The sequence below is a fragment of the Haliaeetus leucocephalus genome, unplaced genomic scaffold, assembly GCF_000737465.1.
Source record: "Haliaeetus leucocephalus isolate CR32 unplaced genomic scaffold, Haliaeetus_leucocephalus-4.0 Scaffold657, whole genome shotgun sequence".
Lineage (NCBI taxonomy): Eukaryota > Metazoa > Chordata > Aves > Accipitriformes > Accipitridae > Haliaeetus > Haliaeetus leucocephalus.
The window spans coordinates 1,559,315-1,585,995 of NW_010973093.1; the positions used below are offsets into that span (position 1 = coordinate 1,559,315).

The 26,681-nt window shown below is 57.1% G+C and overlaps 1 protein-coding gene across 1 annotated transcript; it reads right to left on the reverse strand.

Annotated features, from left to right (window-relative positions):
* Positions 1-3,169: 3,169 nt before the first annotated feature.
* On the reverse strand, positions 3,170-15,479 carry CYGB (cytoglobin). Its single transcript, XM_010579382.1, has 3 exons — positions 15,315-15,479; positions 4,102-4,333; positions 3,170-3,504 (listed from the first exon to the last, which is right to left on the reverse strand). The coding sequence occupies exons 1-3, from the start codon at positions 15,455-15,457 to the stop codon at positions 3,340-3,342; spliced, it is 540 nt and encodes a 179-aa protein (XP_010577684.1). The 5' UTR covers positions 15,458-15,479; the 3' UTR covers positions 3,170-3,339.
* Between the last annotated feature and the right edge of the window lie 11,202 nt (positions 15,480-26,681).

Genomic DNA, 26,681 nt, shown 5'->3' on the forward strand with positions numbered 1-26,681 from the left:
TGGGTCAGTTTTTTCTAGGGAGGCAAAAAAAAGAAAAGAAGAAACCAAGCCCCCTTCAAAGGTGAGGTGGGGGACCTCACTGCTGCTCCCCCAAATCCAAGGCACTCAGGTGGGTCAGGTATGAACATGGGGACTTTCCAGCCACCCCAAAATCACTTCGCCCTCTAAGTGTGACCAAGCCCAATTTTGGTTGTGGGAGGGAGGAGGAAGGGTTTGCACTAAAAAATAAAAATTCCCACCTGGAGAATATTAACCTCAAAGGTTAATGTGTGAACTTTGTCTAAAGATGAAACATCCCTGGCCCAGCATCTGCAGAGCACAGGGAGTACATGAACTCATTGAAAATACATGCCGCTGGCCCTGAGGTTTTGGCAGAAATCGGTGGAGTTGTGCTCGTGAGAGTCCCGTGATGCACCCAAAGAATACCTAACACTCTTACTCCAAGTCATCGCTCTCCAGTCTTGCACTGGAGCAAAGTCAATGGCTGAACAGGTCTTTTCCCCTCTGCACGGGCCTAATCCTGACCCTGGCCAGCAGCTGCCATTTGAAGGATGCCTCCGCCAACTGCACAAGGGATTAGCAGCTGCTTTGACATTCGGATGTGAGCCAGAGGCATCAGCTGCTGGCACCTTCATGAGTGCAGGCTGGTAGGCTGAATTTTGAGGGTGCTGACTCTAAATGACAGCCCACCCCAACAGCAAAGCAGCATCACTTGTCACACTGTGTCCGTCCCTTCCTTTTATAAACCCCTTGACCTTGCATGCTGCCATGCCAAGGACAGCCATGCCTCAAGTGGTTATTTCCACCCAACCCTCTATGCACACCCAGAACGTGCTGTTGCTCCTGGCTCCGTTGCTCCTCTCCACCTGCTTTGTTGTGGGACATAGGGAGGACAGAACTGCAAGGCCAGAGGGAGCAGCTATAGTGGCATTAGTGGAGTCCTGGGGCTATTCTGGGACTAACTCTGGTCCCAGGGCTCCGCAGGAAGGCAAAGGAGCACTGAGGAATGCAGCCAAGAGGTTTAGACCCCTCCCCAAAACCCACTACCCAGAGCCAGGGCACCAGGTGACGGCACAAACTCCTGGCTGCATCTAACAAAGCTCAAAGGAACAGGAGAAGACATTTCCCCCCAAGCACACCACCCCTCCTGCTTTGAGCAGTGGTCCCCAGGGTCACTGCCCAGCAGTGGGCTGTGCCAGCATCTTGCCATGAGTGATGGAAGGGGCAGGGCTGGGGTCCAGGGGTTTGCCCATCTGTACAGGCTCCAACGGATCCTGAGCAGAAACCTGCTGTTACAGCCGGCAGAGGAAAGGGGGAAACCCCAGTGAGAGCTTTTCTGGGAGCGAGTACCCAGTGCTGGCCACCCCCCAGGTGGTGCCAAGGCTGGGGAGCAGAGGAGCCCCTTGGCATGGCAGCAAAACGCCAGAAACAGGGAAGAAAAAAACCCCTATTCCCTGGGGATGATTAAAAGCACAGATGAACTGTCTGTGGGTGAGCAAAGCAGGAGTTTCTGGCTGGCTGCTCCAGAGGAGGGAGGTCAGCCCTGGGGAGAGTGACTGCTGCCCCCTCCAGCAGTGTCCCCGCAGCAGCGGGGGGGGGGGATGTCCCCAAGGCAGCCACAGGGATCCCAGCCAGGGACTGTGGGCTCACTGCCTGTCAAGCCGACATCCAGGAGAGGAGCTGGTCTCTCCCGGAAAGCTGCCAGCTCTCCAGGGCAGTAAGTGGAGTGAGGCCAGAGGAAATCTCAGAAGGGAACACGCCTCCCACTTCAGTAGGTAACATTGCCCTTAATGCTAGAGCTCTAAAAATAACAGAGACATTTTGGGAAATACTGGGTGGCAAGGATGCCAAAGCTTCCTAGCACATCTGATGCTTCATCCCCAGTCCTTTGGGAATCAGTCCCATAAATCCTATAAATCCAAGCACATGTGTGCAGGAGGCAACAGGGCTGCTCTTCCTCCCCTTTTCATAACCGAAGGGGAAACTGAGGCAGAAACCAAGCAGACTCACCCACAGCTTCAGGAGGAGTCAGTGTCGGAGGCAGGATAAGTGCTGCGAGCCCTGCAGCCATGTCTCATTTCAGGGGGGAGAGCCCTTTGCCAGGCACAGGCAGGAGTGCTGCTGGCCCCCGAGGAGGGACGCAGCTCCTGCGTGGGTTGATTTCAACCAGGCACTTTATTTGAAGGAGCCCAGTTTCACCAAGAGGGCAGGAATATGCTCTATGTAACAACTTATTTACTAATTTGAACAGAGCAGGGACCTTTCTTCGCACCCAGGAATCCCTCCTGCTATGTCCACTTCATCTTTCCCCCTCCTGATCACAGCCTGAACCCCTTTCTCACCAAGCAGGGCAGAGCTGCCCCAGTCCTGCATCCCTGCACTACCCTGCTGCTGGCTGCCGGACAGACCGACCTACGGACACCAGCTCCCAGGGCGATGGCACAACATATGCCACCCAAGCCCGTCCTCATGCATGTCCCTGCTGCCCATGGGAACTGAAGGGAGCCAGGTGGGCTTACCAGCTCCCTGCATCTGGCACAGAGATCCCACCTATGTGCCATGCTCTGAGCCACGAGTGGAGGCAGCCCAAAGGCATCCCCCTTCTTCCCCACTCTCTTATGCTGGGGGAGCACGTTTCTCCCACCCCCTTGCTCCCTCCAGCCCCCGGAGGGTTTGCAACAGCCAGCCAAGGAGAGGGACTGGGGGTGACAGGAGAGGAGAGGGCTGCTGCCAGCCCACGGTGCAGCGTGATGGACAGCCGAGAGCAGCTCCGGCCATGGCCATCAGCCCTGCCACCCTGTCAGGGGAGTAGAGAAAGTGCAAAGCAAAGCGTTTTCGCTGCCAGCCAGGCAGCCGGAGGTCCCCATAAGCATCGTGCCCCCAAAAGCAAGGAGCCAAGTTTACCTGGGGGCTTTGCATGGAAAACGAGGGTCGTATTGTTTGTCAGTGAACGGGGCTGCAGGTCACTGCTGTGCAGCAGAGCTTGTGCAAGGGACTTTGAGATGGCACGAGCAAGGTGGAGGATTTGGGAGGTGGTGATGGACACGCCAGGACAGTAAGATGGAGCCAACAACCAATGCTGTCCCCTCGCGCTCTGCATCCCCTTCCAGCGTCCCCTGCAACTGCTTCACCCCAACCCACCCACACCCTTCACGGTTCTATTGTTTTGGCTTATTTAGTTTGTTTTTAAACCCCATGGAGATCAAATTGTGACTTGGCAGCTAACAGAGCTGGCCCTACCGGGCTCCCTAGACTGAGCGAAGATCTTGAGAAGAGACCAGAGTGAAGTCCTGGGGTGAGCGAAGCCCTCCCTGCCCCTCGCCTGGCCCCGCTGGCCGCTCACAGGGTGGCGGTGGGGTACTGCGCCCAGCCCACCTCCTTGTACGCCGCCGTCACGTGGGTGTAGATGAGGGTCCTCATCTTGGTCCAGGCACCGTGCGCCTCCGGGGTGAAGTCGTTGGCGTATTCTTCAGCAATGACCTCCAGCATGACACCAGTGAGTTTCTGGAGGCAGGCGGACAGCCAAGGATTAGTAACTCTGCAGGGAGCAGCTAACAGCAAATTTAGCTTTTTCCTACAAAACCAATTTAACCCTGTTGCTGAGTTTGGGGAATGACAACCCTGTGTGGGACAGACAGATGTTCGGGAGGTCTGTTGACACCCCAGGGAACAGATGGGACAGGTAGCCTGGGCAGGGGGGAGGCTGACACCCAGGCACCATGGAGTGCTGCTTGCAGGTTCAAGCATCTCCCTAATTTGGGCACCTCAAATTTAGTCCCTTCTATCATGCTTGGTTTCTGAAAGAAGGGACATATGACCGCAACCATGCCAGAGGGGGCTGCCAGCAGGATGCAGGCAGGCTTCCCCGGGCAGGGCGAGGTACTTGGTGCTTCAGCGTTGGCTGCGTTTGGGAACGGTGGTCTGCGTGGGACAGCATCGCAGTAGGACACTGCAGCCACGTGGGGAGCAACCCCAGCGACCAGCCAACCTCCTCTGGGTGAGGACAGACAGCACCGGCTCGCCACGCATCCCTCTTTCCTGCTCTCTTCCCAATTTCTAAAGCATCCCAGAGTTTTTTTTTTTTTTGCTTCTATCCTTTACCTTAAAGTAGATGGGCTCCACTTTGTGCTTGAGGGCATGCGCCTTGCCCACCAGGGCCAGAACAGAGGACACCTTTTCGGAGTCATTGAGGTTCTCCACCACAGTGTTAATGGCACCCATGACCCGCCGAGCGTGCTTACGCAGTTGCAAGCTCCTCTCCATCTCCAATGGGTCCTCCATGTGCTTGAACTGGCTGAAGTACTGCTTGGCCGAGGGGAAGTTGACAAAAAACCTTCAAGAAAGAATAGACATAAAACACCATCAGGAAGGTGAGAGCAGGCTGAGAGGTTAAAGCAAAGCTTGGAAGGGGGGGAGATGCTTGAAACCACCCCCTTGCATCTAACACAGCTAACATTGGTTTTCTCATTGAACCCCCCAGAAGCTGTGGCATTCAGCTGCCTAAAAATCAGCAGGTTAATGCTTTTCTCCCCAACCTTCCCTATCTGCTACAAGGGCATCACAGCTGGATATTCATCTACAAAGCAGAGGCAAGAGTGAGTTCTTGATACCCAGAGACTTCACCCAGGCATGCCAGATGCTCTATACATGCCCACATACATCAAAATATCACGTCCTGTCTCAGAGAGCCAGTGAAGAGCATGAAAACCTCTCTTCATGCCAGCCAACATCTCCCTGTCCCTCTTCCCCAGTCCCACAGCAGCTTCCTGGCCCCATGGGCTTTATTCCTGCATTGCCACCCAAAATAGTCTCCCCCTGCGCAGGATGTCCCCACATTTCACAGATCAGCCCCACCAGAGTGTCCAGCAAGATCTCAGCCCTGAGCTCATATCACTGCTCATCTGCACCAGGAGCTGGTTTCCCCAGCACGAAGATGCCTCAAACACCCAGCCAGCGCCTCTGAGGGGCTGGGGACCCTCTTTTCTGTGGGATGAAGTCAACCCCAGTGAAATGTGGGTGAAGCGAGTGAAGCTGTGGATGCAGCTGATGTGCTAAGCTTCCTGGGGAGTTGGAGGGCTGGCAGGTTTGAAGGGCACAAGGTGACAGGGCACAGGGCTGGGGCTACCAATGCCAACACCACCAATGCCAGCGTTGCAGCCAGTCACTCTCAGCAGCTGGGGCTGACACTCGAGTTGCATTAACCACCCCATTTACACAGGAGAGAACCACATCAGCATTTGCTGCTCCCTTTCACCCAGCTCCCTCTCTCCAACAGGGCTCTCCCTGCCTCCTCCTGGGCTCCCCTTTCCTTGGACCAGTGAAGGATGCTCAGGAGGTGGCAGACAGCTCCCCGGGCTGTCCCCCACCATCCCCGGCTCCAGACAGACTGCCTCCTCCCCTCTCCCAGGCTGCTGTAACCCCCTCCCCAAGCACCATCCCAAAACACATGAACCCATCCCACCCCTTTTCCCAACCATCACTACCTCCCTCCAGGACCGGGTGGGATCCTCTTCCACACTCACCACTCCACAGATAATCACAATATTGAGGACCAGGCTTGTGTACCACTTCGGTATCCTTCTTCCCCCCCCCCTTCCTTCCCCCGCTCCCTTGGCTTGCGAAAGCTTGGGGGCATTGCCAAGGAAGTGGCATGAAGCAGCGCCTGGAGTGCACCGCCACTTCTGTTGCTTCCCCGAGGCATCTGGGATTCATCAGATGGCCCAAAATAGGGTTTGGAGGTGTGAGGAGTAAGTGGCGGAAAGGGTGTGGGAGGAAGGAAGGTGGAAGAGGGAGACAAGGTGTTGCTTTTAAAACCCAGAGGGGACCCGTGACAAAACTCCTCTTGTTATTGTGCAGCCTCCCCCCCCAGCAAAGCTCCTCCTGACACATCTGGTTCCTGTCAGGAGAAATCATTCCTGGGCCCGTCTGTCTCCAGCTCTTGTCGCCACAGAGATGCTCGGTCCGTACCCTTCAGCTCGGAGCTGTCAGAGGTGGTCGGGGATGGACACAGGTCCCCTGGCTGGGGGATGGAGCCTGCTGGGTCCATGGAGATAGCACCAGGATTCAAGATTTCTGCCTCAAGCATTTCCCAACAGAAGAACAAATGTTCTTCTCTGTTTTAATGGGACTATTTTTTCCATCTGGCCCCAGCATCCTTGTCCCCCCCATCCCTCCCCACCTCTGCACAAGCTGCTGCAGCCCCCAAGCCCGCAGCTCCAGCCGGCCCTTGAGATCAACGCCCTCCACCTATCAACAGCAAACACCCCGCCGAGGTCAGAGCTACGGGTTTTGCCATCCCTGCTAGCAGATCTCTCCCCCCCCATCCTCCAGCTCTGGCAGGCATCCCCCCTGGGTGCTGGGAGCAGGGGGTGCTGCTGGAAGCAGGACCTGCTGCCCACAGCCTACCCCAATGCAGGGGATGGAGGCTGCCAGCCAGGCAATGCATGCCTAAGCCTCTGAATCCCAAACCATCAGAAGTTCCTTGAAAAGCCTTATTTGATCTCAGCTCAAGGGCATGATGCTGTGAAGACCCAGGGAATGAGTTGAGAAAAATACCTGGTCTGAGCCTGGCTCTTTCGGCACAAGGGGTACAGCAAGGGGGAACCGACCCCTGCATCGCCAGGAATCGCAGCATCCCCCCACCAGGAGAAGGGCCAAAAGGAGCCGCTGGAGCCGATGCCCTTCAGGAACAGGGGCTTCACGCCTCTCCCATGGCATCACCTCCACCTCTCTGCCGCTTTCAGCCAGCTACACTGGGAGCAAAGATTGATCAAACCCCCAAAATCCCTAAGCTGGGCGAGACCAGGCCAACAAAGGATCCAAATATTTGGTTTCCAACCTTTCCCCACTTTGCAGACCCTCAAGGTGATGCACCCACGGGAGCTGAGCCCAGCAGTTTTCCTAAGGGACCTGCAAGAGGGACGGCAGTGGTGCCGGAGGGATGTAAAACCAGCAAAGCCCCCGCGCACATGCTCAACCCCATGTGCTGTCTGCTCACTTTCATCCACGGAGAATTGAAACAGGGGAGCTCAAATCATCTTTGCTTCAAGTGGAAAAGCAAATCCGTGGCCGGCCAGAGACCTGCAGCTGTCTCTCCTTGGCCAGTGTCTCTCTGCAGGGCTGGAGAAAGGCAGGCGCCTGCAGCAAGAACTTCTGGCCTAGAGCAAATATTTGACTTGTCGAACCAAGAAAAAGAGGGAAGGAGGCTCGCTCAGTGGTAGTTGTTAATAAACAGAGAAGATTAATTTAACACAAAGGTTAAATATAACCAGAGGAAAGAAGAAAAAATAAAGGAAGAAATAAAATAACTCAAACAATAGTGAATTAGAAGAGGTGTCAGTTGGGGTTTTTCCATCTACAGAACATTTTTTGAGAATTCAAACATCTCAGGCTCTGGAATTTTGTTGGCTCATTGTGTGTGTGTGTTTGGGCTCTTATTCTTCATCGGAGCCATTAAAAAGATGATATTTACCATTGCATATCACGCAAAATTATGATTGATAGGAACCAGATGCCTGCATACCGATCTCATTAAATTTCTTTTTAAGTGATTCCATTCTGCATCCACTAATTTGCACTCTGCGAGCTACATCTGGACCCAATGGACAGGATGTCAGGATTGCTTTTCCTCTCTCTTTTGCCCTTTTAACAACTTTAAGGACACAACCATTCCCAGTAGCAGAGCCAAAGGAAATAATTAAGGTGCAAAACCACTGCAGTCACTGGGAACATATTTTCTGTTTGGGAGGAGAGACACCATGTCTCCTCCCACCTCCCCCATCGTTCTCCCTCTACCCAGACCCTACAGAGCAAACCCTGCACGGAGGAAATCTTCAAGCCCAGCCATCTCCTTCCTTCCCCAGCTGGAAAAAGGACACCTGGGTGCTGCTCACTTGCTCCCCTTGAGCACCTAAACCCTTGATGCTTCACTTACCTTGTTTGCAAGCTGCAGGGAAAAATTGCTAGTGAGCCCTCGAAGCTGCTGGGAGGCTTCAGCTGAACCCCCAGCCAGAACTTGTAGACTTTTTTTGCTAGATTTTCCTACCAATGCTTTCATGTTTTCTCTCGCCTCATCCCTCTACGTGGGAGAAACTCTCTCTAACGCAGCCTGGAGTCTCTCTGCGTCCCTTTTCAAACCCCTCCTTCCAACTCCTTTCTGCTCGGGTGCCTACAAAGCAGCTGATAATGGGTAGGCAGGTGGTGTGTGGTGCTGCTATTTATTATGCTGAGGGCTGCCTCACCACTTCGCCTGCACGTTCGCCCTGCTCCTCCCAGCCACCTGTAGTCTACCATCCTATTTTCAGGCTGGGGCAGGGGTGCTGGATGCTGCCTGTGTTTACAGCTCCCAGCCCAAGGTGAGAAAGGTCTCGGTCATGTCAATGCCACCACTCAGAAAGACAGAAAAAGGCAAATCTAATTGGAGTAAGGAGAGGATGGTGCCTGCTTGCCTCCGCAGCACAGCTCTGTGTCCTCTCTCCGAGGGCTCAGGGATGGGTGGAGGTGATGGTGGGCAGCATCTCCAGCTCCAGTGTGGGAGGGCTGGAGGGAGAAGGGCCAAGCCCTCAGTCCACACGCTGATGCTAAATTCAACTTCTACAGCTGAGGGAGAAGAGGTGTAGCTGGCCTTCCTCCAGGTGAAGCCCACATCCCGCTGCAAAGCCTCGGGAGCAGACTCCAGCACAACACTGAGCTGTGCTCGGAGGCCGTGATGCCCCGGGCACTGCAGAGCCCCAGGGCAGAGGATCCGGGACACCCCACTGAGGCTGGGAGAGGACCCAGCAGCAAAGATGCAGCCAAATACATTTGGGCACAAGCTAGCAACCCCCAGGGGCACGTCCTGCTCGCTTGTGCGTGCATGGCTCACACCTCCAAGTCTTCATTGCTGTTGTCTTCCCCTACCACATATGTGGATTCAGCCCAAAGCCCGTTGGCTGCATAGATGAGCTGTTAGGCTAGGGGTAAAGACAGCTTTCATCAGATAAATGAATTAACAGTGCCAAAGTGGCTTTCCCGCAAGACTCCAGTTTCCTACGGCCCTTGCAATCCCCTTCACTCAGTGCCTTCATCCACAGCATCATCCTCATCCTCCACACGTGTGTCCCTGCCCCTCTCCGCTGCCAAACCTCTGTCCCTGCCCACGTCCTTGCCTGCTGGGTGCAAGCAGCATGCAGGGAGAGCCGTGTCGGCCCCCTCCACCCCACCACCAGCATCTCCCCCCGCACTGGGCACCCTTCCTATATCTCTGCCGAGCAGGGTCAGTGTGGCTCAGCAGGGTCCGTGGGCATTAGGAAACGATGCTAAAACGTGACTCTTGCCTCCAAGGCAGATAAGTAGTGAGGATGGAGCTTGCTGGAGCCCAGCTGCATGTCCCCGACCCCCAGGGACAGCAGGGAAGACAACTCCCAGCCAGGTGGAGAAGGGGTAACCCAGATTCACAAGGACGTGGTCCCTGTGCCAGAACCTGCCCTCCATCCAGCAAAATCGGGAACCTGATTTTTGTCAGCATCCACCACCGCCTCTTCTCTCCAACGCTCCCGTGCTGATTTCCAGCAGCCCTGGCTCGGCATTACCAGCGGCTCTGCTGGCCGCTCGCCCCCGGTGCTGTGCTCCAGCAGGATTGCCAGCCAGCCAGCCAGCACTCCCCGTTCCCCAGCCGTGCTAAGAGCCTGCCAGCCTGGTGAGGGCTGTCCTGACATTTCCCTGCCTTTAATGAGCGCTGAAACTCCGCAGACGGGTGCTCGCCGAGCTGCGTTCGGAGGTACAGCCCCGCTCCGCTGCAGCAGACTTGTTAATGGAGCTGGTTAGCAGAGCGGAGACCTGGCCCTTGCCTCCTGCTCCAGGGGAGGGATTTTCAGGGCTGGTACCGACCGACACATCCAGCATGTCCTCAGCCATAGCCAGGGAAACCATCCGGGGAGAGCGTTCAACCCCCACTGTGCTTTTGCTTCCCTTGGCCAGGGATGCCCTTGCAGCTTTTGGGGCGTCGAGTGGGATCTTTCAGCCCCGCGTGGCTCGCAAGTGATGCGAGGGCAGCCCTGGGACAGGGGACATGGGAAAGGCTCTTCTCAGGTCACCCCGAGAGCCGCTGGCAGCCCCAAGGCTGTGGCCAGTGCGGGATGTGCCGCAGGGATCCTTGCACAGCCGCCTTGGCTGTGAAGCAGCCAAAAGGGCTCGTTCCAGGTGCTGCGATCAGGGAGAAAACACAGCCATATGAAAAGGGGCTGTTTCTAGACAGAGCTTATTAAACCCCCCCTTGCCCCCTTCACTGCTCACGGAGGGGGCTGTTGTTTTGGAAAATGTTCCTCATGCATGTCCTTGTCAGCAGAGCAGAGTCCTGCTCCTCTCCGGCTCTCCATGTCTCCAGAAAAACATCTCTCCAGCTTAACCACAATGATTTGCAAGTGTGTGACAAGCCGTGGGACAGGGACATCACTGCACAGAGTGTCAGCCTTTTCATTGGGCCCCTTTTCAAAGCAAGATATTGCAGCAAGGGGATCTCTCTGAGCTGCTTTGCTCTGAAATTTACCCGTCAGCAGCCAGGAATGGACCCCATCCCTATGGACACCTCCACAAAACATATGTTGGCTTTGGGGGTAGCTGCAAAATCATTCTTTAAATGCCATTTTTGGGTGGATTCAACCCATTTTTTTAGATTCAGCTGGAAAAAAAAGGGTTTTCTGCATAGCCAGATTCATTACTCAGGCTCTTTGCTGTTTTAACCTAAAACTTACAATAATGTCTAGCATCCAAGGAGTGCTTTTACGTTTCAAAGCTCGTTGCGAACTGTCTGAACCCAGGTGTGTTAGCTCAGACTAAGCAGCTGTCGAAATCTGTGGGCCTGATTCTGCATTGGCAATCCTTTTGCTTTCCCTCCTACACCTCCTGAGAGGGAAAGAGCACATCAGGGGTGACGGAGAAGGTAACAATTTTTGGAATCTGGAAAGCTGGTGAGTCTGGAGCAGAGATGGAGGGAACAGTGGTGGAGAAACCCCACAGACATGGCACAGCCTGCGGTGGTTGTGGCAGGTTGCATTGCCTGCGCTTGGCACAGCATTAACATTTGGTGTGGATCTGCCTGGGAGCTAACAGAAACTCTCCCTGGCTTTTATCCCCTGATGGGATCCATTAAGTGTTGTGGTCCCACATCTGTGACCGCGGTACGTGTGTGGGTGTGGGAGCGAATGCATGTGATGGTCAGGATAGGCTGCGGTTTTAGCCCTGGCATCCCTGGCTTAGTCGGGGTCTTCAAAGGAGCGAGGGACCCGAGCCCCCGCTGATGCTCTCCCCTGCTCGCCTGGGTGCTCTCAGCCCCTGCGTGCCGTGGTGGGTGAGCCGCGGGCGGGCTGAACCATGCGGGTGCTTGCGTCCCCCAACACGGTCTTGGAGAGTGGGGTATTGGCAATAAACCATTGCGAGGGCGTTAGAGAAAGGGGGGTGCTTGGGGAGCGACGGCCACGTGCTCAGAGGGCTCTTGTGCCATGCAGCGAGGGCTAATGCAGATGCCAGAGCTGCTGAAGGCTGCCCTGCTTCCCTCGCACGCCTGGGCTCCCCTGCTGCGAGCTCTCTAGCGAGGGGTGTTTTTAAAAAAGGACCGATTCCTAAATTGCAGATGGGGAAACTGAGGCACAGCAATGAGCCCGGGGGCATGGAGAGGCTACGGGTAAGCTGCAGCCCAGGGCTCCCAGCTGCGTTGGCCGGCAGGTCCGCTTGGGAGTGACCCAGCTGATGCTCACAGCCCCAGATGTGCAGGTCGAGGCTCCAGCTCCAGCTCCAGCAAGGGTTAAAGCAGCAGCTGCGAGACAGAGCCTGCAGAGGCCCCTGAGCTCCCCAGGAGGAAGATGAGCATGGCAAGGAGACTGTGCTTCCTCCTGCGTGAGGCTCCCCCACCGAGGAAATTGTCAATTAGCGACATAGTTGTAACCACACAGCACAGATTCCCATGATCTGCTGGCTGCTCAGCCAGAAGTCCCCATTATTCGTGTTTATGTCCCCTGGGAGCCCAGAGGCCCTGCGAGATCAGGACTCCACTGGGCTGCTGGCAGGACCGCAGGGGTTTATTATGGCTTCAAGCACTAGCAGCAGCCACGAGGGCTGGGAACCTGATGCCTGGTTCTGTGCCTCAGTTTCCCTATCTGCAAAGCATGGAAAGGCTGGGGGTGGAGGGGGAGCTTGCTGGGCAGGGGCTGAAGGAGGGGCAGAGGGAGCTGAACCGGGTTCCTGCAGAACGCCGGCACTGCAGCCCTCCCCATTACTGCCTTTTGGGTGGGCATCGCTGCCCCCCTGCCTCTGACAGAATCAGGCCCCAGATTCATTTTGACCCTTTATTTCCAGAGGTGCTGCAAACCCCCAGCCCTTCCCACATGGGAAAAAGGCATTCCCTGCCCTCAGCAGCTCCAAAGGGACAGAGAGGGGATGGAGCAGGAAAGCACGGAGAAACCCACTGCCACCAGACACAGGCAACTCCCCGGTCGCAACACCGACGACAGAAATGTGGCTGCTGACAGATCTGCCTGCTTTTACTAGTCTGCACAGCGGGGTTGCACCAAAGGGGGGACCTACAGCCGTGCATCCCCCTTCCCTCTGCCCGGCCACCCTTGTGCACACCACTTTCTGCCTCAGTTTCCCTAGCAAGACGATGAGCAACACCAGCCCCGTACCAGTGAAGCACGGAGTCTGGCCGGGGCAGCTCTCAGCCCCCGGCACGTTGCATGTGCATGCACCCAAAAGCGTGCTGGGCAGGTCAGCTCACACCATACCGGTGGCTGCTCACCGTCCTCTCCCCAGCCCCGACCTCTGGAGCTGCTGAATCATGTCTTGGGAAGCGGCTGCCGCCTGCCCGCGCCGCCCGGGCTCCCGGCGGCCTCCACGCATGACCCACTTCTCCCGGCGGCTGATGCCAGCTGGGAAACGCAGCCGGGAGAGCGGCGGCCGCCGGTGCTTCCAACCCTGGCCAGGTCTGCCCTGCTTTCACCAGGAGCGAGCTTCCCTGGGGAGCTCTGGTTGGGCTCGTCGGAGCTCGGTGCGGGGGGAGCAGGGCTCAGGGCAGCAGCATGAAGCCCTCTTTGGGGATGGGGTTTGGTGCTGAGGGGCCAGTTCGGCCACCGGAGCCATGGCACCGGGATGCAGGCAGGGTGCACTGCTCCAGCTGGGGCTGTTGGAGGGGATGGTAGCTCTCCCAAATTACACTGCCATCCCTGGGGACATGCACCAAAAGTCCAGACCTCACTTTAAGCATCCCAAGGAAGCTCTGGCTGAGGGAGCGGGTGGTGGGTTTGGGTGGGATGTGCCAGGGCATGTGCCATGGCCAAGCATGTAAAGGCTCCCAAGGAGCCAGGTTTCACCCTAGGAGCCAGCTCAGTCCTGCCCTGTTGGCACAGCGGGGGAAAAGCCCTCAACATGGTGCCACAACTATCCCTGGAAAAAAAAAACCCTGGACCAGAAACTTCTACTGGGAAAGTTTGAGTCGGGACCAGAGCTCGGCCACATGGTCTCCTCTGCTGCACCTCGCTGCCCCAGCCCTGCTCCGAGCCCGACTGCACACAGGGACACCAAAAGCAATGAACTGCTCTGGGTGAATCCCCCGTGGCATTGCCACGAGTACCTTGGTGCCAGCCACGGGCACCCGGCCACCCTCCCTGTGCTCACAGGCAGGGGGGCACCCAGCTGCGCTTGCGGATGGGGCCATGGCATGACCTGGGTGCTGGGCAAGGAGCTGGTCATGCACGGTTGCTGGGCAAGCCCCGTGCTAAAGCTCATGGGATGGGGAAAAGGGCAATTTTGCATCCCCTAGACCTCTGCCGTGTGCAGGCTTCAAACCCAGCCCAGGTGGGTTTGGTGTCCCCAGGCGTGGGGCTGTCGCACCTCCAGACCACCCCTGGCAGCTACATGGAGCGGGGCTGCAAGGGAATGGGCTCAGCCATCAGCTGGTTCTGAGAGAAGGAAATGTTCGAGGAGGCGGAGAGGGGACTCAAATGTCATTTTGGATTCTCTGCGGTGGGGTCTTGCTAGGAAAATCCAGTTGCAGTGCTGGCAGCGAGCCTGGAGGGGAACCAGCTCTGCTCACTGCACGTCTGGGGAGCCTCTGCTCTCTGCAGATCCCGTGGGCTCGGGGCGTTAGCTCTCAGCCTCTTGGAAAACTTTCGGATGATTATCAATAAACAGCGCATCCATCCAAGGGGTTCTCCGAGCACCCACAGTTCCCTGCTGCCAGGAGCAAAATGGGAAGGACACAACCCAGTCTCCTGTCTCCTATCTGGGGTGCCCGGGGTTGGGTCCAGGTGGGAGCCTGACCAGGGAGATCCCTGCCTTGCTGGTCCCCGGGATGGGTGGTGGGAGCTTTGTCTCTCCGGAGAGCATCTTTGCTGTTTGCCGACAGGTCAGCGCGGGCATCTCGCCTGCCCCTCTCCTCACCTTGCCTGTCCTCCTCTCCCCTCTTAAATAAGGGAAACGGCTTGCTGGCGCTGCACCCCACCGATACCCCAAACTCCCGGCATCCGCAGGACCCCGTGGGATTCCCGCTCAGCGCTTTCCCGGGGTACCCGGCCAAGGGTCGCCCGCCGCAGACAACGCAAGAAAACCCACCTGCCTCTGTTCCCCACCTCAAGAGCATCTCCCCTGTTTTGGTTTCAGGCACAGACACGGGGCTCATGAGCTGCCCGTCTCTGCCGCACAGCCCCACGCCGTCGGGCGATGCTCCGCACCCCGCTCCCGGGGCGGCTGGGTCCTTGCCCCCCCCTGCTGCCCCCCTTCTCCTGCCTGTGCCCCCCACACCCCCCTTCCACCGCCAACTTCAGCGCTCTCCTTCCCGCCGACGCTGCCGCCGGAGGGACAGATGGTGCCCTCGGAGACACACCTGCTTGGGTTTTATCTTGGCTCCCAACTTGCATTATTTCACCCGCCAGCCTGCTACGTACCGATGCCATCCGCACGCAGCTAACTCGGGGGGGGGGGGGGTTTTAAAAAAAAAAAAAAAACCCCAACCCACCCAAGCCCGGTGCTGCTCTCCCGCCACCTCTGCCACCCCCCCCAGCTCCGTCCACGGGCTAAGGTGACCTTTGCGAGGGAAGCAGCTTCCCCCAAAGTCCCCGGCAAGGCTCCCCCCGCTCCCCCCGCCGCCGCCACCCGGCTCAAAGGTGTGGAAATCAGAGGAGTGCTGTGAAACCCTCCCTGCTCCCAGCCAGCGAATACACCCAGCCAGCTCCCCACTCGCTGTCATTCATTTCAGTTCAGTTATATATATTGTTCTGCCTCTTTCTCAGCTATAAAGAGATTTAGTTGGATTTGCTGCCCCCTTTTTTTGTTTGTTTTTTAAATACCTGATAAGTATGGAGACCCCAACGTCCTCGCAGTTTGCATATACTCTGCTCCATGTCTCTTGAATAACCTTTTTTTCTGCGTCTGAAATCTCTTCACTTCTTTCCCATCTCTCAATCTCCATTTCTCCCTGGACTTTCTCCATGAAAAACAGCCGGCACAATCCTCCGGGAAGCCAGGAGGAGATGAAGAGAGATGTGTGTGAGCGGGTATATCCTGCGAGAAGAGACAAGGTGTTTGCTCAGCGGCCGTGCGGGTGCTGGCGGCTCTGCCGACGTGTGGATGTATACGTGTGTGTGCGAGCGCGGCTGCCTGTCGGCGTGTTTATATATGTAATTTAAAAAAATATCCTGGAGGTATGATGCATGCGATTAGATTTCAGATCTCCTAGTGCTGTCCATGGCTGTAGTTAGCTTCAGCTCGCCTCGGATGTGTGTGGCTGACTGATGGGGAACTGCCTAAAAGTAAAATATTCAAAGGCATTGCAAGACCAGCCTCTTTACCAACGTGTGAACGTGAGCTCACTTTCTCCCTCTCTCCTCCTCTCTCCCACTCCTCCCTCCTTCCCCTTTTTTTTTTTCTCTCCGAAAGGGAGGGATGAGGGAGATGTTCTGGGCAACATCAGGACGGTGCTGGGGGGGCAGGGGGAAGGTAGGACTGGAAGTTTTTATTTTCAGCACTTGTCAATAGCTCAGAGGAAATTCAGAATCAAAAGTGCAGAGTTAAAGTTATCCCAACCGCTGGCTGCGCTGAGCAATGCCTTGGCTCTCCCCCCTGCACTCCCTTATTTTGCAGGCAGTTGTGTTTTGAAGGACAGACCCTTGTTTGCCTCTGATTCTTGGGCTGCACGGAGAGTCGGGGCGAGAGGGGAGCGCGAGGCACCCCCACCAGCGAGCATCTCTCTGCCACCCAAAAGAGATCACGGTCTGTCCCACGGGGACTTTTTTAATGATGAGAATTTGCTCTCCCTTCTCATGGCAGGACCCAGTTGAAAGGGATCCAGAGTTAAGGCACTCGTGAAATGAATATATTATTGTTGTTCTGCAATTGCATCGCTCCTGGTAGCGTCTTGGCAGGGATGAGGAGCGCGGGAACACCTCCACGCCAGGTTTCCCGCTGCCTTCGTGTGTGCGCTTTTGGGCTGTTTTTTACCCAAATGCCATTTCCAGCTCCCAGAAAAACCAGCATATTAAACCCGCAGCACAGTCCATTTGCACAGAGAGAAGGAAAATACTACAGAGACTTGTAATAACCGACAATCCCCCAGAGGGGGATCAGAGACAAGAGAAGCAGCCTGGTGTGCACAGCCGCCTCCCGCACCCGCTGTGCACCCTGGCAGGGCAGACAGACAGACAGACAGACAGGCTGAGGTTAGACACCCAGGCAGGCAGCGGCTGGGGGGTGGCTGAGCCCCTTTGGGGGCTGGAGCTTTGTTATTGCGGATCTGGCGAGGCTTTTTGCTGTATTTCTCCTCCAAACCAACCTCGGCCACCTCCCCGTTAACAGCAGCCAGACCGGCGGTGTCAGCAAATTTGCTCTTGCAGATCTAACGAGAGCTGGCAGAGAAGATGCTGCCCACAGGTCCCCCACTGTGGGTCCCCTACCAAATTTGTGCTGGGACAGACCGGGGGCCCCAAGTGTCCATGAACCCCTTGGCTCGGGGAGACAAAGCTCGGCTCACCTGGGAGCTGCTGAACCCACCAGTGTGCAAACACAGCAGCATGGTCAGCCCTACCTGGCTGGAGGTCAGGCATCATTCAGGTCCCCAGTAACACCACCACCAGCTTCCAAATCATCAGATTTTCACAGCCAGCTTAAAGTTTGGATTTGCCTTCTGTCCATTAGCCACTGGGATTAGCACCCATGAGCCCCAGCTCAAATATTAACAACAATGTCCCCAGGTGGCCACCATGCAGCAGAGTAACCCCTCTGGACCCAGGATGGCATGACCAAGCTTATCTCCCTCCCTTAAAAATGCAGGGGAAGAGGCACTGCGCTTAGACCCAGCTTAAAACCAGAGCAAAACTGCAATGCAGCACTAACACTTTTAAAAAGGGAAAAACCTCAAATTCTGACAAATACAAGCACTCAGGCAACAATCTAGGTGGAGCATTGGTTAAGTTATTACTTGTTGTGTGTTTAAAGAAAAGGACTCTTCTAAGCTTTCGTACCTTGGGTCTTAGTCAATACCGGCTCACAGCTTGGTACCTCGTTACATGGTGAGCCTGGCTGCAGTGGGCGCTTCACCTCGCTCCCTGGCACCGGGAGGTGAAGGGTCTTGGCTCAAGAGTCTTCATTTAAAACATTAGAAAATATTAGAAAAGTAAGTGAGAAATCCCCCAGCCTTTCCAAGGTTTCTGCCTCCCTCTTTGGGGACATCACATCTGGCCCTGGCAGGAACCCAGCCCCGTTCCCACGTGCCATCCCACTCTGCAGACAGGAGACGGTGAGTAAAGCGGCGGCGATGCTCCGCTGCCTCAAAATCCCAAATGAACTCTAACAGCCCTGAACTTCTGCGTCTCGTCCCAGATGTGAGACATAAATCAGGGGCAGGAGCACAGGCACACGCCGTCATGCGCCAGCCGCCCGTTTCCATGGTTTCCCGCGACTATTGCTCTCGAGGGCTCAGGGTTAGGAGGCAACTTGTTCCAGAAGGAGAAAGATGCTGCGTTGACACCATTGCGGCAAAATCCCGGCTGGGGATTGCACTGGCAGGCAGGCAGGCAGCATCGCCCTGCCAGTCTGTACGGCCCCATAGTGACTCGGGTGACCCCCCCAGTCATTTTGGTGCAAGGTGCTGTGCAGAGGGAGGTGGCAGCCCTGAGGGCTGGGGTGGCATTTGCTTGCCTTGCCCAGCCAAGGTTGCTGCCTGCTGTCTCAAAGGGGAGCTCAGCCCAGTGCCCGCTGCCATGGCAGGGTGGCCCAGGGCCATGGGGCTCAGGGATGGGGACAGCGGACTTGGTCCCCACAGCCGGTGGGAAGGCTGAGATGGCATCAGCCTGGGTAATCCATATGGAAGAAATCACTCCATCTCTCTCAGATCCCAATTCATTTCAACACCCTGATCCCTCTCCCCTCTCCAGTCGAGCATCACAGCCCTCCTGCTTTCCACCTCCTTCCCACGGACCCGTTCCCTGTGACGGGGTGGCACTGCCTTGCCAGCCTTGCCAGCGGGGCCCCGTCCCTGCCGAGCCCGAGCCTGCTCCTCCCGCAGCTTCTGCACGGCAGGGAGAGATCAACTGTCTGTTCAAGCCGCCCTCCATTTGCACAGCCGCAGGGGGTGAGGACGGGTTTCCAGGCCCTCTGAGCCTTTGTTCATGGTGTGCTGTGTTCCTGCGGGGTCTGTACCCGCCTGCAGACGGCTTCTCCCACTCCCCCCCGTGCCCTCCCACATCGCCTCTCCTCCTCCCCGTGCGCTGGGTGCAATGAGAAATGTACTTGGCTCCCGATCTTCGAGTAGGAGGTGAAGGCAAAAAAACCCGAGACTTCAGCTCCACAGCGTGTGGGATGTGGATGATGGCAGATCCCCACCCTTGACTCCTCCACTGTCTCTGGGGCGAAGGCGGAAACCCCAAATCCAGACCCTCGGGGCTGAGCCCACCTTCCCTTGTGCGTGGGGACAGCCTTGTTATTCGGTTCCCGGAGAAAAGCGGGTGACTTCCTGCGCCTCCTGCAAAGTCAGCTCCCTGGGACCTTCTGACAAACACCATTAGTTGGGGTGACCCTGGGAAGAGACCCCGCGAGCTCCCTCAGGGATTGCCTTGGGAAGGAGCTGCTGGAGCTGCCCTAAGCCCATGATGCTGGTGTGATACTGGGAGTCCAGCGAGGACCCCTTCTCCAGACCCTCGAGACTCCAACCTGGCCAGAAGAGGAGCAGTCCTGGGATTTTAAGTGAAATAAGGCTGAAGGGACCGGTGTGGTTAAGCCCAAGGCATCCAGAAAAGCAGCCCTGACTCTGCCCCTTTCCCCTCTGAGCTGGACAGGGTGGGAGGTGGAAGATGCTGGTAGGGCTCGTCGTCTTTTTTGCTCCCACCGACGTGGCTGAAGGCTATTGCAGGACACACGTGTGTGCCAGGTTGGATGTTCCTCCTTCGTCCTCCTCCTGGAGTCACTCCGGGCTGCTGCGCTATCTCACCCGGAGATGTTGGACTTGTCACCCTGAACATTGCTGAAATGAAGCCCCTGGTTGCCAGCCCGGCTGACCCTGCATTGCCCCCAGCATGCAATGCCTCTTTCTCTCCCCCTTCCTAATCCAGCCCTGCTGCCAACTTCAAAGTCCTGATCTGAAAAGGAATAACAAGACTTTAGGAAATGGCTTTGCAGTGCCTGCTACCCGGGGAGGGAAGGATTTAGCCTAAAGCCTATATAAATGCTCTGTACTTATTGCAGGTTTCCTTCCCCCGGCTTCCCTGATCCCAGGAGACCCGTGCACAATCCTGATGCTTCAGCTCTGCACGGGCAGCACCTGGGGCCTGTGAGACATCACTGCAGGAACAGGCTGGAGGACAACACGCTGGGGGGGTTAAAAGGGGCTACAGCCAACAGGACCCCCCAGATCCAGCTGGGCTTGCATCACTGCCTGCATCTCCATCACATGGGGGTGATAAGCCCATGCAGGATGTTGTGGGCTCCCAGTTTAATCACGCAGCCATCATCTGCGTTGCTGGCACACTCAGGCGCTAACTGACTCATAAAGACCAGTAGTATCGAGAGACTGGGATTCCCCCAGCTCCATGTCCTCAGCACTGCTGGTAAGAGCTGGGCAAGGGAGGTGACAGTGCGGGAGCTGCTGTCTCCCTCCCCGACCCTGGGCAGCCCCAGGGAAATGAAACCCAGGCTGCTTGTGCAGGGCAAAGCCGGGGGGCCGACACTCTTCCTCTGATTGAAACCAGATCTCAGGCGGTGCTGCCGGAGCTGGTGGGGAATGCGTTTAAACCAAACCAGCCCACGCTCTCCTTCTTCCATTGAAAGAGGGTTTGTCTGCTTTGCGGTCCAAGTCCAACAGATGTGGCTTTGTGCAGAGACCGAGGTTTGCGGTACCACCGAAGGAAACCCCCCAGTGGGACCCTGCCCTGAGCCCCCGGCTCCCAAAGGGGACCCCCAACCCCTGAGGCCACCCCGAGCTCCAGCTCGCCACCCCCACGTGTGGGAGCAGGATGGTGTGGGATGCCGGGGATGCTGGCCTGGGGACCGGGATAGCAGCAGCGCTGGGGTGATGCCGGGGAAGGGAGCACGGGAAGAAGACACCCAGGCAGGACTCTCGGCAGCAGCAGGTAGAGGGGTGGCGGGTGGGTGAGATGGGGACAGCGCAGCCTCCCCATGACCTTCTCAAACCTTGTGTCAGCTTTCCACCTCCTTCCCCCAAAAATCCCTACCAACCCACACAACCTAAAAATCCCAAGGATTAGGAAATCCAGGGGAACAAAGGGAAGCCAAGAGGGCCCCTGGGAGCAGGGCTGGGTGCTGCCTGGTCCTCGCAGGCAGGGCAGGGCAGGACGAGAAGCTGCCAAGGCAGCCCTGGAGAGCGCTTCCCACCCAGACAAACCTGGTCTCAGCCTGGGAATTTTTGCAAAAAACCCCAGTCCCACCCTGGGATTTGAGGAAACCAAAACCTTGTGATGCAACCGGGAGGGATGAAGCAAGAGACTCAGGAAGCAGGTGACAGATCCGGCACTCTGGGGCTGCATGCGCAAGGCATCAGCTGGCTGCTAAACTTCCTTGGACCCTGAAGAGCCTCCGGTGTCACCACCTTCCCCATTGCCCCTCCATGCCAAGCTCTCCCTGCCAGCAGGAACCGGCTGCCACCCCGGGAGCACGGCCCTTGTCACAGCTGGGTCCTTCAGCGGTAAGCGAGGATGACACGGTTATTGGGAAACAAGTCGACACTTCCAAACAGATTCTCTTTGCTGCTCTTTTCCTTCCTGAAGCTGGTCTGAGCGTGGCAGGGGTTGCTCAGGAAAGCCAGCAAGCTAATATATTCATGTCATCTTGCATTTGGTGCCAGGACATGAAGTAAACACCGTCAGGGACCTCGCTCCGGTTCAAAGACAAGCCCTGTTTCTTATTCCGATCACATTATCCATGCTCCCTGTACAGCTTCATTGATTCATATCTTAAAAAGAAAAGCCTTCAAAACCCATTAAGTCTGCCTTGCCGTTCCAGCCCTGCTCTCAAGGGCCAGGGCAAGAAGCATTAACTAATCTGCTCACATTACCTTGCCTTTGAACCGAGCATCTCTTGGTGTCAATCAAGAGTGTTTGGAAGTGATATGCTCCCGTGCGGGGCAAGTTTTGGCTGGTGAGGTCACCCAATGCCAAGCAAGTGGAGGGACCGGCACTTAGGCATTGCCCCCTGCACCGGGCGCCTTTTTGCACCCAGGGAGCACCCAGGGTTCGTGCCCGTGGAGGCATGGTGGAGCAGCCCAAGTTACGGTCCTCTGTTTGGTTATGGAGGACTGTATGGTTATAAACAAGGCCATGAAGGAGCAAGCTCTTGCGGCTGCTCTTTCTCAGGGCCTCAGACAGCACGTGGGGTGCAAGAGCGGGGACCTTGCTGCTGTCAGCCTGGCTGAGTCTCGGCGAAGGGAGAAGGGTTTGCAAGCAGCGATGTCCTCCCAGGGATTACGAAAGCCATGCTGCCTATTGCCAGGGAAAAGGAGGTCCTTCCAGCCTCTTGGGCTCCAGCTCAGCCAGCAGCCGCTGTTTATTTGGCTTCAATGACTTCACAGCGTACCGAAACATGGTCCTGGGGGCCCAGAGTGCTCCAGTCCATCTGGCTGGGATGTTGGGCTCGGCCACCCCATGCGCTCCCCGGTGCCTTGCATAAGGCAGCTCCGCACCCTCCAGCCTGACTTCCACTCGGGAAGAAATTACTCACTCTCGTTTTCATCTGGCTGCAGGAGACACTCGAGATGTTTCTTCCACCACCCTCCCAAAGGCTTCCCATCCCACTGGTGCCAGCAGTAAGGCTGGATCCATCCCCTCTGCCCCCAGCCGACCCCCAAGTTCAGGGACGGAGACTGTTTACTGGACAGGCTTACAGGGATTTGGTTTTACTGACATTTCAAGTGCTGCTCGTGACTGTTGCTTTTAGGGTCTAGAGCACTTTGAGAGGACGTGTCCACCAAGAGAGGATTAACCACAGCCATCCCAGGCCCTTGCCATGGCTGGATTTGGGGGGCATCTCCAGCCCCAGCTGGATGGGGATGGAAAGCCAGGCTTCCTGGAAAGCTCTGCTTTGCTTTCTCTTTCAGACTCAACCAGTCATTGAACCTGGACTGATCTGGGTTGCTTCATTTGGTTCTGGTTTCAAAATCCTTTTGCAGGGGGAAGCTGTTTTCCAGCCAATTTACAGGAATGCTCAGCATGGGGCTTTTCCCAGCCGTTGTGCTGCAGCCAGCATCTGTCCCACGTCAGCCCGTTTGTGCCCCAGGGCCAAAATGGAGCCGGGGCATGGCATAAGACCAACCCACAGGGTTGCGTGCAGCCGCCTGGGCATGGCCCCAAATGGAGACACGTCCTGACTTTGGTGAGCACCAGCATTAGACCCCCAAGGGTCTTCGTGGCTTGGTGTGGGGCAGGCAGCACTGGGGGTATGGGCAGCACAGAGCGTTCACCTGAGGTCCCTCGTGGCAAAACCCCACCTGGCGGCAAAAACCCACGTGGGGCCAAAACCCCACAGGGGCACCGACCCACAGCTGCCCGGGAAGCCAGTGCCCATGGCTCCCTGCCTGCTCTGGGGTTCTTCTCCAGGTCAGGACCTTCATGTACCATTAAACCCTACGTGTGTGTGTTCACGGGCATGCATGTAAACGTGTAAAGGACCCCCACAGAGCTGCCTTGCCCTCTCTCTTACAGAGGTTTCTTTCCCAGTTGTTCTCTGTAACCTAAACCCACAAGTCACTCAACTCCAGAAGACGTGTTTTGCATTGCAAAGGGCAGAGCCGGGACAAGGTGTGTGAAGGCACTTCATTGCCCGTGGACCGGGACATCTAAGGAGCTTATAGGGGAGGCAAAGGCTTCCCTGGCAAGACAATGGAAATGGGCACAGAGGTCTGGGGGGAGACCATGGGGCCAGAGCCATGCCGTGGGGAGAGGTGTGCATGCTGCTGAGCGATGGGAGAGCGGGGAGGCAGAGGCAAACCCAGCCCGCGGGAGGGGAGGATGCAGACAAGGTCTCGGGATCAGCTGGCTGAGAAGCGTCCATGGGGAATTACAGGCAGGTCTGAGCCTGTCAGATTACAGAGATGGGAAGGGGGGAGTGGGTTGAGGCAGGTCCGGTAGGAGGAGGGCTACAGGAGCTGGAGGGAAAGGGAGGAGCGGCAGGAAGGTGGGCAAAGAGGCGGGGGGAGGCACATGGTAAAGGGGGGAGCAGAGGGGAGCACCCAGCCCTGGTGGTGATGGGGCTGATGTGGGCAGGAAGATGGGCTGGGGGAGCCATGGGGTGGATGGGGTGGGAATGGGCTTGGTCCATCACACATCACCCCGAGCGCCCACCTGGCCGAGGTGCAGGGCCGGGGGCCAGCCAGGGCGGGAGCACCTCACGCCAAAACCAATTAAGTGCTCAAGGGGTCACGGACCAGCCACTCAGTTCCCTCCCATCCGAAGGTCAGAGGAGAGCGTCCTCATTTGTTGCCTCTTAATTACATCTGATCCTGCCCTAATTCCTCCTAAAACCAGCCCTGAGAGCCTTCAGGTGACTGCTGGGGAGAGGCGCCCGCCAGCTGGGGTGCCGGACCAGCCGGGCAGGGGTCCCAGCCCCGGGCCGAGCGGTGCCTCCGGGAGGGACGCGAGGGGCCGGCAGCGCTGCGTGGTGATGGAGGAAGCGCCATGTGCACCACCGTCCTGCTCCTCGGCACGCTGGTCATGATGCTGCGGCGCCGCTTCTTCAACAAAGTCGAACCGTACGTCCTCTCCCGTCCCCTTCCCGTCCCCTCGGGGCCCTGGGGCCGAGGACAGCAGGGTGAGGGGTGGCCCTGGGGTGGAAGACCTTGCTACTCAGCCCAAGATCCATCCTTGGAGATATTTGGTTCCCTTCTAGTTGCGGTCCTCTGGGTGACACCAGGAGACATTCCCTTGTGGTGGGCAGAGGGAAGCCTTCTGTGATGTGCTGCCACCTCCTCCCCGTTGCACCAGTGCGAACAAGGAGCAAATGCAGGATTGGTCCCCTGCCTTTCTCATGCAAAGGGATAGGGCTGAACTGGGATGCTTTTATGTGCACTGATCAAGGTGTTTTCCAAATGGAGCAGTCCAGCACCCTGCTATCCATCCATTCAGGCAAGCAGCCTGGCTGCCTGTTTGTCTTCATGCCTTGGCTGGGGAGGAGACTGAGCAGTGCTCTCGGCCGTGGGGACATCACCAGGCTGCCAACGACACACAGCAACATCCAGCTGGCAAACCTTCATCTGGCGTAAAATAGCCCCGGGGGGGGTCCCGCTCCATCCCTGGAGTGCTGGGAGATAGGAGGAGCATGAGGGTACGGAGGATGCTCGAGAGCATCAGCTAAATGTTGGCTCTCAGAAGAGCCAGCAGCCACCAGCCTGCAGCCACAGCCCTGTTGCGGTGTGCTCCGTGCCCACGCGCACGCTCACTCACACACACTCACACGTGTCCTGGCTCCGAGGCAATGGCAGGGAGCAGATGGGAAGGGACTTGCTGCAGTCCCGCATCAAGGCAATGACAAAGCCGCGACCGGAGCGCAGGATCCCCTCCTGCTCGGTGCATCCCTGCTGCGCCACGGGCACGGTGCCGGCGGCTGCGGCTTCCACTACCTGCAGCTCCCCGTGTCTTTTGGGAGGGAGTTTTGTTCCCGTTCAGCACTCGCTTGGCTTCAGCTTGGTGGCAGCGGGGCCACGCTCACAGCGTGGCTGAGCATCACCCTTACTTGCTGTGCAGCCGCCTGCTCCAACGCCAGGCTCGGCTTGAGGAGGTTTCCGCTGGAGACACACAAATCTATTTACCAGTGGAGACTGGAGACATCTGAAAGTGGGGAGGTCAAATTGGCACTTAATGAACCAATTAAGTCAGGGAGGGAGAAACAAGACTCGAAGCAGGGAAGGCATCTCCTGGCCTGCATGCCCCCAGCCCTCCCCGTGCTACCTGCAGCACTAGCTAAATTAAGGACTCATTAAGTGCCTGAGCAAACATGGGCTCACTGCAGAGGTGGGAGCTGTCTCTGGGCAGGGGCTATGGGGGTGGCCGGCGAGGCTGGCAGGGCTGGCAGCCTGCAGGTCCGTCCCTTGGGAAGCTGCAGGGTGAACGGGCAGCGCTGCCTGCACATAGGGCAGGTACGCGGCTGGGGGACAGGTCACCCGGAGTGATGGCACCGATGCTGGCAGCGTGCGGGCAGCCCAGGGCCCCTGCCTTGGGGAGGCAGCTCCAGCCACAGCAGAAGCCCTGCCCGTGGGAGCAGGCATGAGTTGCCTTCAGGGTGGCTGGGGCAGGGGAGCGGGGACAGCTTTGCAGCTGGCTCCGTACCCTGTTAGGAGCAAGCAAAGCATGCAAGTGTGGGAGAAGGTGTCTGGGCTGCAGGACTGGTTTGTGGCTCAGCCACCATGTCCTTGCTGTTAGGAGCAAACAGTGGGAAAGCACAAAACCTTGCAGGAGGAGGCAGGATGGCGCTTGGAGCTGAAAATTTGGGGTTGGGAGGGACACTGGGGCTGCCCTGGCTATCTCCACTCATGGCAGGATCACCAGCCCTTCCACCACGGCTAAACGGGGGCCCCACAGACTGGTCAGACCTTGCACCTGCCTGCCATCATCACCACCATCATCATCAATGTGCAGCTGGTGAGACAGCAACGCAGCGCGGGGAGAGAGTGAGCCTGGCACCAGCACCAGCAGCTTGAGGCTGGACTCAGCACGAGGGCTCCCCGGCATGGCGCAGGGCCTCACGGAGCATGAGGGAGACTCACAGCTGGATGGCTGGGAGAAGCTTCCTCCGAGCCCTGCTGCAGCTTTCAGACGGGCACTTGGTCCAGATGCAAAGACACCCGCCAAGGGAGAAGCCATAGGCTGCTAGATTAGTTCTTCTGGTGATTAATTGCTCTAACCATTAAAGACCAGTGGATATTAAGAGTTTTGCTACTTGCTCTATTTTGGACATTCATCTACTCATCTTGCTCTGTGCTGGCATAAATCAGAGCAGTTCCACTGTCAGCTTTATACCAGGAGAGAATTTGTCTCCAGCCTTTCGTATTTTGGAAAAGAGAAGTAGCAGAAGCAAGAGAAAAACATGCTGCTGGCCAGGGATTGGGGAGAAGTGGGACAGGCGACCAAGGCAGAATAGACCAAGGCTTCAGATGGGCATGGTGGAGGGCAGGCAGCATCCTCCAGACCACAAGCTGACCTGAGGCACCAGAGCCTCAACCC

Bases quoted from the DNA above. Each gene is read 5' to 3' on its own strand.
- CYGB (XM_010579382.1), bottom strand. From the start codon at position 15,457: ATGGAGAAAGTCCAGGGAGAAATGGAGATTGAGAGATGGGAAAGAAGT. The intron at 4,334-15,314 runs GTATTTAAAAAA...TCTTTCTTGAAG, and splicing joins GGGGTCTCCATACTTATCAG to GTTTTTTGTCAACTTCCCCT. The intron at 3,505-4,101 runs GTAAAGGATAGA...GCCTGCCTCCAG, and splicing joins TGGAGCCCATCTACTTTAAG to AAACTCACTGGTGTCATGCT.